The following is a 9944-nucleotide window of genomic DNA, read 5'->3' as shown; positions in this document are numbered from 1 at the left end:
CCCTCCCGGGCGGGTGACTCCGCCGTTTTACGTTTTTACTCGGGCCCCGCCCCTTACTCGCTTTTGTCCAAATCGGGCTTTCTGCGTGGCCGGAGCTCCCCGTTCGCCGCCGACGTCAGCGGGAGGCGAGCGATGACGCGGCTGCCGGCGCGCACGTAAGGAAGGCGGGAGGGAGGGAGGGAGGGAGAGATGAGGCGCCGTCCTCCATCCCTCGCTCGCTCGCTGACGTCGGGGAGCCCCCCTCGCCCCGGCCGGCTATAAAAGGCGGCGGCGAGCAGAGTCCCTCACACGCTGTCGGTGGATCCAGCCAGGCGGGCAGAGCGGCCGGCCATGAAGCCCGCAGAATAAGCGCGCCCGGCGGGAGTCGCTTGCTCGTTCCCAAGCATGTACCGCTCCACCAAAGGCGCCTCCAAGGCCAGACGGGACCAGATCAACGCCGAGATCCGAAACCTCAAGGACTTGTTGCCCATCTCCGACGCCGACAAAGCCAAGCTGTCCTACCTGCACATCATGTCCTTGGCGTGCATGTACACCAGGAAAGCCGTCTTCTTCTCCCAGCCCGGTAAGACCCGCCGAATCCGAACGGAAGAGCGCTTTTATATCAGATTGCGGCAGTCCTTTGTAAACTCCGACCGCAACATTTAGTGGACTATTCCCACAACGTCTTTCATTTCCAATTTGTACACAGTGTCCATCCACAGTGAAGGAAGACCAACTGAAATACAAAACAAGACCAATCTTTTGACTAATAACAAAAGCAACCGAATGGTCGATTTTTCTTTTACAGGAACTTGTCAACAGTGCCAGATTTTTCAAAGAGGACAGCTTTTCTTTGATCAAATTCAAAAACAAAAAAAATATTTTCACCCATTTCTGGAACTGAATCATCATCCGGTTATGTTTTTTCACTTTCGACTGCTTGTCTTTCATTTGAATTGAAACAGAAAAAGGACTTCTTCATATTTTTGCCAAATTTTGGACAAAACCAGAAACCGAAGCATGTTTTTAAAGATCCGAAAAGAACGGGACTTAAACCCACACAAAAACAACAGAAAGTGATCCGAGGTTTGAGTTTACAAACCAGCAACATTTTCCCAAAATTCCATTTTCCTGTAAATGGACTTTTTAGGAACCTTTGTACTCATTATTGCAAATAAAGATGAAGCAAGTATTGGCCGCCATAGACACGGGAGGGGATGGCAACTGCCAGCCCTTCCCGGTAAAGTGGAATTGGACGTCTACGGCCGTCAGTGGCAACGAAACAAAATTATTCACTCCCGGCCCAAAGTTTTTTTCTGCACGCCGCAAACTCAAACGCGCGTCATCCTCGCCGTGCGTTTAGTGGCCGCTCTCCGTTGTGCTGAAAATTGCGGCGCTATCCACGGTGCTCGCGCACGCTCGACGCCAATCTTGTCTTCCCGTCTCTCGCAGAGGCGTCGGCGGAGACCGGGGCCCGCTTCTTGTCCTTCCCCGAGCTGTCGGAGCTGATGCGGGCGTTGCCGGGTTTCATCATGCTGCTTACGGCCGAGGGGAAGCTGCTCTACCTGTCCGACGCCGTCTCCGAACACTTGGGACACTCCATGGTGAGACCGTCCGTTCCCGTGTCTGTCCAAAGTTCAGCGGATCAAAGGCTCGCCTAAAATTTGGGGTGTAACTCAATTGTTGTATTTCGCTTGAACCTTCTGCGCTGGCACACTGTGTATATATATATAGCAAACTCCTTTTGTAACCCTAACCTCATCCCGTCCCCTTGGCCTTACCCTTTTCGTAAGGCCACGCTCGTGTAGACAAGGCTAGCGGATAACGCTCGTTATCTTCGGCGCTTTGCGGTGATGTGATTTAGGAGCGTGATCGTTGGCGCTTTGTTGTGGCGTACGGTCAGATGCTCCCGTCGTGCGAGCCAAAGACAGAAACACTTGTAAAAAGTTTAACATTATTCAAGAAGGGTCCGGAACCGAGGACGTCACCAGCTCGTGGTCAATTGCTAACCGTATCCCAAACCCTAACTTCAAGCACGCCCCCGTCCACCCGGTACACGGTCAAGGACTAACCCCTGCCGGTAAGCTTAACCTCAAACACACCCCAGTTGACGAAGCGTTGAGCAGAAGCCAGACGTAACCACCAGACACACCAGGCCCGCAGACGAATAAAACGTCGAAAGCCAATGTCACATTATTTGAGAACCCTACTCGTAACGGTTACCTCGACCTTGCTCAGGTCAACGAGGCGGCTGGCGGAAACAAAATGGAACGACCTACGTTCATTAATGCTAGCACTTTGCCGCGATGTACGGCGAGACGCGCCCACGTCTCGCAGGACGCTCCGACTGAATCGAAGCTGTGTTTCGGTCAGGTGGACCTGGTGGCGCAGGGAGACAGCGTGTACGACATCGTCGACGCTTCGGATCAGCTCGCCGTCAGGAACAGTTTGTCCGCCGGGGCCGGCCCCGAAACGGGTACGAGATCGCAGTCCGGTCGGCGTCAAAGACCCGAGCGGTGAAGTCTCAACGTCTTTTTATTCCGTGGCAGATGTTCTCTTCCGCTGCCGCTTCAACACCTCCAAGTCGGTGCGCAGGCAGAGTGCCGGAAACAAGCTGGTTCTGATAAGAGCGCGCCGCCTATCCGCGCCGGCCGCCTCCGCGTCCTACTGGACCTCCAATCCGGTTTGGGTGTGTTTCTGCTCCCCTCTGGAGGCCCACCCCGCCCGCTGCGGAACGGACGAAGCGTCCGGGGGCGCTCCTCTGGGCGACGCCAATCTTTTCCTGGAAGGTTTTCACTCCCAGCACGGACGCGACTTGAGGCTCCATGCTGCGCACGACAGGTACGCTAACTACATCCGCAAATATCGCTATTTCAGTGATAAAAAAAGGGGAAAGGAAGGTGAAAAGAAGGGGAAAAGTCCAGAAAGGAAGGACCTGATCGGATTTGAAAGGATGTCATGGTTTTAAACTAGCTAGAAAAATGCAAGGTAGTGAAGTTGTATATTCCTAGAAAAAGTGTTTTGTTCTCTACATTTATTTATTATGATGAATGAATGAAACCAAAGTCCTTTACTACTTATGTGGGACCACGATTAGAGTTCACTCCTGTTCCCAAAAAGTAGAGGAACCCGTCTTGATTGATTTGTCCGTCTCCTGCCCTCGCAGCGTGCGGTCTTATCTGGGCTACGACGTGGCGGCGTTACGCTCGCGTTCCTGGTACAGCCTCCTCCACCCGCACGATCTGTCGCACGCCTCGGCTCAGCATCGCAGCCTGCGTAAGTGTCGGCTCGCCGAGCGCCCACGCGACAACGGGAACGCGGCCGGCGCCGCGCTGAAAAGAAAAGCAAAACCCAGTAAAATCTGCGCGGTGACTCAACAGTGCGAGAGGGAGGAGAGGGCCGAGCCGAGATGGTGGTGCGCGTGCAAGCCCGGGACGGGACGTGGGTTTGGCTCTACATGGCGCTCCAGCTGCAGTCGGGAGAAGTCCCCGTGGCCAGCGGCAACTACGTCATCAGGTAGTCCTCAAACACGTACGCGGGGAACCGGCCCGATGTAGGGAGTTCCAGACTGACGGCAGTTCTCCTTTTGGCCACCAGCGAGTCGGAGGCCCGGTCGGCGCGTCGACAGCTGATCTCCGAGCAGACCCGGCTCAGTCCGGTCCCGAGCTCGGGCCCCGCCCGGCCGGAGAGCCTCCGGTCCCCCGACGCCTTGTCCAGCCCGGACCAGGTGTTCACCCCCGGCAGCGGCGGCGGCCCGTCTGGCCAGGCGTTCGACTTCGGCGCGGCGGCTTCCTCCTCCGACGAACGGGCGGCGCGGACCGAGGGCGAGGCCCGCTCCAGCCTCTCCTCCCTGGAAGAGGACGCCTTCTTCCGGCCGCCGCCCTCGGCGGCACCCTCTCCCACCCCGGTGACGGTGGAGACGGTGTCCGACTTGGACTTCTTGACCCAGAACATCCTAATGCCGCCCTCGTTCGAGCTGGACCCCCCGCTGCCGGCCCTTCCCCTGCCGCTTCCGCCCGTGCCCGCCTCGCAGGCGCAGCAGAGCAAAGAGTTTGTGTGCACGCCTCCGTACACCCCCCACGTGGGCGGGGGCACCTTCCCTTTCGGGGAGCCCCTCTTCAGCTTCGACCCCACCGGAACCACCACGCCTCCCCCGTCGGCCACCACGGCCACGGCCAGCGCCTCCGCTTCCTCGGCGGCCCCGCCCGCCGCCGCCTCCGGACCGGCGCCTCCGAGCGCCCCGTCCGCCAAGCTGGCCCTCAGCCTTCCCGCCGCCTCCACGGAACTCCTCTTCGCGTCGGACCCCTGCTGCGGAGCCCTGTACGAGAAACTGCCCCCTACGCCCGACAGCCCGGGAGACGACGACTGCACGGTGATGACTCTCCCCGAGGTTCGAGGTCCGCTCTACGTGGACGTGCCCCTGGGGCCTCTTCAGTGTCCCCCCGAGGGTCTCCTCACGCCCGAGGCGTCCCCCGGAAAGCAGACTCGCCTCTCCTTCTTCTCCCCGGAGCGCGAAAAGGAGAGGGCGGAGATCTCCCTGCTGGCCCGGCACATCAGCACTCTGGCCGAGGGCTTCTACCTGGACCCGCTCCTATCCAAGCTGTCCCCCTCGTCCGACCCGCCGTCCCCCTTCCTGGCGCCCGTCGAGACGGCGGATTCGGTCCAGGCGCTGGAGGAGTTTTATTCCGTCAAAGCGTGGCGGGGCCCGGACCTTCCCCTCTTCCTGGAGGAGGACGTTTCTCTGTTTGAAGAGAGCGTCCTGGAGAGCCTCCTCCCTCAGTACCCCTCTCCGCCGCCCGTCCGGGACCCCGCGAGCCCGGTCTCTCCTCAGAGCCCGCTTCGCTGGCGCCGAGCCTCCCCGTCGGAGGGAGCCGGCCAATTCTGTAGCGTCCGGTCGGCGCGACCTGACTCGGCGGACGGGTGCGGGGTTGCCGGGGAGGAGGAGCCGGCGGAGGAAGCCATGGAGACGGAGGAGGCGTCGACTCCGATGTTCTCTTGTTCCCCTCTCGTAGAGGCTTCTCCTCCTCCTCCGCCGCCGCTCGTCGCCTCGCCGGGGCCCCTAGACGCCTCTGGCGCCCCCGCGCCCGTCACCTCCTGCGCTCAGTCCCTCCTGGAGGAGCTGGCCGCGCTGGAGCCCGTGTTTGGGGCAGGTGCCTCCGTGGCCCCTGCTTTAGGGCAACAACCTGAGTTGTATCAACTCCAGTGTCATCCATCGCCACAGTGCTTCCACAAAGGTGAGTTCTTAGTCTTTACTTTTCACACGCAGACTTTGGGATATTGGGCTCTGGAAGTCAAATACCGGGAGAAAATTAAATGCCTCAGATCTACAACTAGCTTGGAACTGAAAATGAATAAATTGATCAAATTTGAAAAATATAGATATTATTCACATTTAAAAAAATAAATAAATACCAAAAAAAAAAAAGTTTTTTTTTTTTTTGCACCCCATGAATCTCGACAAAATAAAAGCTATTTATTCTATTGGCTCATATAGTAGAAATAAACGTCATTCAATAAACGTAAATGAAATGAATGATCATTTTGGCAAATTTGGCGTTTGTTGGCTGACATGCTGTTTCCCTTTTTGTCTTGCAGATGGGAGTGGAAGCATCCCTCCGTTCTAAAATAAGTCTGTGACTTACTTCATCAAGTATGGCATATTGTCATATTTTGTGGAGACCCACTTTTACTGCAAAGTAAAACATATTTAAGTGTATAAATATACATACTGTATAAAGGACTGACGCCTACATGTCTCTCCCGAGAACAAAAAGATACTTTTTGTTCCGTCACGAAGCTGTACACTAGTAAAAGCGTTTACGACGCGGAAGCCCGGAGTCGGTCGCTCGGTGCCGGCTGGCCGTGTCATTTCCCGCTTCAGATTTGTCATCTGAACGCGGCGGTTTAACTTACAGACATGCATTTGTATTCACTCGTAGTGAAAAATAACTATCTGTTGTGAACATTGGAAGCAGAAGAAAACAACTCCATTGACATTCAACAATCCAAAAGCATTAGAGGAATACACCAGTTATCATTCAAAAAAACATTGATTTTCAACCTATGTTGAATCATTTAAAAAATGAAACTAAAAAGTAGGAATTTCCTCCTTTTATATTTATTAAATAAAAAGAAATATTTATTTTTAAATGTATTTCTACATCTAATTTGATTTCGTTTAAGATTTTCAGCTGTCATTTTGAAATCAGATTTTTTATATTTAGTTTTTTTGAATCCATATTACTTTTGAAGTACTTATGTATTCCTCCAGTGCTCTCTCTTTGGTCGCCGTTGACGGCACTAGATGCCTAAAATGTTGGAAGTTGGCGTGGAATGAAGAAACTTTCATTGTTTGCCTTCAAAGGTATCGGACATCTCCTATTGACAAACTCATTTCAATTTACGGGAGAAGGACGTCAGCGGCACCCAAAGAGTAAATGTCAATTCCTGAATTCAAGGGGTTGGTCGAGAGTTGATTTATGACTTTTAGCACTTTTTCTTTTGCCAACTGAAAAGTGATGTGACTCAACTTTTCCAGTTCTAAGCGCACTCTTTTGAAAACCTTTAACATTCCATTTCTGTCTGAACTCGTGTCGACTTGAGTGACGTGTAAGAAACTCGGGGAGAGAAAAAAAAAAGCATGCCGGGTGCCACCTCTCCCCTTTCCTTGTACTGTACATTTTAGACTTTGAATGTGAAAGGGTTGCAAAATTGGCTGCCGTTGACGAGGGCTTCCAAATGCTCGATGAACAAACGCCTATCACTTCAAGTTGAACTCTTCCATCCAATCCAAAAGTAGCAAGCTCAAATTTTGACCCCGCCCACCCCCAATTTGAGATCTTAATTCCTGAAAAAGGCACTTATTGCGCTGAAGCCAAACGCTCCCACATTTTTGCGAGCTTCAATTTGGACAAAGCTTTTTTGAAGAAGCCAAAATCCAGATCGGAATCCATGACGATGACAGACAATCAATCGTCCTTCTGCTCTGAATCGAAACGAGTTTATCGCGAGCGGACGCTCGATCCATTTGAAGCGACGAATCGGTCTCCCCGCCGACGGCAGCCTACGAGTCGATTTCCGAGGACTATTTTGCAAGCCTCTCTTCGCACCGCGTGTCCTTTTAGAGGACGTAGCGACGAGTCTCGGGCGCCGTCCGCTTTTGAAGGACCGGAGTCGGCCGGCGCCACTCGTTTCTTTAGCGAGCGACGCGGCTCGAGGACGGCGCTGACGCGCTCGCGTCACGTAGAGTTGTCTACGTTCAAGTAAAGGATTGATTCCTAACTAACTTGATATAATACAGGTGTACCGTTATATTACTGGATGTTCTTTTTGCGGACGGACGGTCAAACACATTTGTATGAAAGTTTGTACATAGAGAATATACGAAGAGAAGACTCTATATATCTATCTATTCTAAAATGCAGACTGGACATTGTGGATCAGTGTTCTATTGTGTTGCTTATTTGAATGTGAGTAAATGCATTTCTAATAAAGTGCACTTATACGGGCTCCGTACACCTTTTTTCCTGGCTAATTCCCATTTTTCAAGGAGCAGTCAATACTTGTTTCAGGTCACACACACAAAAAAAGAAAAGGTCTCATGATACAGATTTTACCGTGGCAGCATAGTTAGTGAAAGTGAGAGGTGGACTGATCCTAATACTGACAATTAGAACCAGAAAATTTCAAACAACCAGAAGCTGTCATTTTTTATATCCTATTTTGTTATAAGCAAGGATTCACTTATTTCACATTTAAACCATTTTTGCCCTATCAAAACATTGAATTTTTTCCCCTCATGTTTATTCATCCGTGTATTTTAAAACATGCAATCATCAGTCAATTCTGTAGTCCTCCATCTTTCACGGAGGACAACCAAAATGTTCTTTCCATTTTATTTTAGCCAGAAACACCGAGTCGATCCACACCACTGACTTTGGCGGAAGCCAGACCTGGCCAGAAAGCGGCACTTAGGAGCAAAATCCTATCATTTTTCAAACACCTGTCCGAACGCGTCGGTCGTCATCCCCTTTTTCTTCCCCCCCGGCTCGGCAACAGCGCTGACGCACACGCGTGACGAGACATAACGAGACTCCGAGTGACGCGCGAGCGGAAAGGGAGGCGCGCCCGCCTAGTCGAATGACGTGGACGACGCCGGCGCTCGCGTACCTGCCGGGAGGGGAGCGCCGTATATGGGCATTCCGGCACCGCGCGCTATTCTCAGCATCCGTTCGGAAAGGATGCGCTGACGGAAGAAGGCAGAGAGGAGGAGGAGGAGGAGGGGGGAAAGCTAAATTTAGAGGTACAGTCAAAAGAGGATGCAAAGGAAGGCAAATGTGAGCATTGCAAATGTTGCATAATGGAGTATGATTCATTTCACGTTTTGCTGTTCTACATTTGACAGCGATAGCACAGGAGGATCTTCGTGACATCATTGTTTCACATATATCGCATTGCATCACCGTGACGTGGGGCATTTTACATGCGTGTCGTTTCATTATTTGGCTTTTATCTTGCTGTGTGACTGCTGGGTGCCTCATCAAAATATTTTCTCAATTGCCACTGAAAGTGACCACCGACAACAAAACCAATAGCCGCAGAAGGTTCATTGTTCTATCAGTTGAGTATATTAAACCTTACTCCGAGCGCCTTAGAACGCTAATACACCAGGCAGGCACGTCAACATTGCCGCCGCGTCAACGGGACCGTTAATTAAAGTCAAGTACTTGTTCATTATCTAGGGCTTTGCATTGCAAAGACCCAAATAGTAAAATTCTATTTTTTTTTTTTGAATGGCATTCCTTCGGCGCGCTGCACAGCCCGAACCGTTTGACAGATCGGCACCGTTCCAATGTCAAAATGACTGGAATTTTCGCGCGACGCAGGGACTTTTTCAAACAACCCCATAAAAAAAAAAAAAAAAAAAAAAATTCTAGTCCGACAATTTTTCACCAAATCACATAATTTGACATCAAAGATTCCGGGACCGTGAGGGGCATAAAAGTTGTGTACAAAATTTGGAAAAATAATTCGGTTCCCTGGAAATTTGCCAAAAACTTTTCCATTCGTTTTTAAAGGGATGCCAATGACAGCCATGTGAGTGTGAATTTCCCTTCATTTTTTCTAATGACATTTACTTCAGTTCATGCCATCGACGGTGATGTATGTCGATTCTATTGATGCCGATTGATGCCGGACTACATTGACGCATACAGCGGGGCAAATAAGTATTTTGTTAACCACCAATTGTGCAAGTTCTCCTACTTGAAAAGATGAGAGAGGCCTGTAATTGTCAACATGGGTAAACCTCAACCATGAGAGACAGAATGTGGAACAAAAAAAAAACTGAAAATCACATTGTTTGATTTTTAAAGAATTTATTTCCAAATTAGGTGGAAAATAAGTATTTGGTCACCTACAAACAAGCAAGATTTCTGGCTGTCAAAGAGGTCTAAGTTCTTCTAACGAGGTCTAATGAGGCTCCACTCATTACCTGTATTAATGGCACCTCATTATTGGTATAAAAGACATCTGTCCACAACCTCCGTCAGTCACACTCCAAACTCCACTATGGCCAAGACCAAAGAGGTGTCGAAGGACACCAGAGACAAAATTGTCGACCTGCGCCAGGCTGGGAAGACTGAATCTGCAATAGGTAAAACGCTTGGTGTAAAGAAATCAACTGTGGGAGCAATTATTAGAAAATGGAAGACATACAAGACCACTGATAATCTCCCTGGATCAGGGGCTCCATGCAAGATCTCACCCCGTGGCGTCAAAATGATAACAAGAACGGTGAGCAAAAATCCCAGAACCACACGGGGGGACCTGGTGAATGACCTACAGAGAGCTGGGACCACAGTAACAAAGGCTACTATCAGTAACACAATGCGCCGCCAGGGACTCAAATCCTGCCCTGCCAGATGTGTTCCCCTGCTGAAGCCAGTACACGTCCAGGCCCGTCT

General features: G+C 51.2%; 1 protein-coding gene across 1 annotated transcript; it reads left to right on the top strand.

Moving 5' to 3' along the window:
- The first annotated feature begins 235 nt into the window (after positions 1-235).
- npas4a (neuronal PAS domain protein 4a) lies at positions 236-8496 on the top strand. The gene is made up of 8 exons (XM_057851233.1): positions 236-562; positions 1432-1583; positions 2353-2455; positions 2529-2820; positions 3146-3255; positions 3360-3495; positions 3577-5213; positions 5575-8496. Exons 1-8 carry the CDS (start codon positions 385-387, stop codon positions 5601-5603), a joined length of 2637 nt encoding a protein of 878 aa, XP_057707216.1. The 5' UTR covers positions 236-384; the 3' UTR covers positions 5604-8496.
- Positions 8497-9944: the final 1448 nt, after the last annotated feature.

This window comes from Corythoichthys intestinalis, chromosome 11 (assembly GCF_030265065.1).
Source record: "Corythoichthys intestinalis isolate RoL2023-P3 chromosome 11, ASM3026506v1, whole genome shotgun sequence".
NCBI classification, from domain to species: Eukaryota; Metazoa; Chordata; class Actinopteri; order Syngnathiformes; family Syngnathidae; genus Corythoichthys; species Corythoichthys intestinalis.
This window is presented reverse-complemented; position numbering and strand designations above follow the sequence as displayed.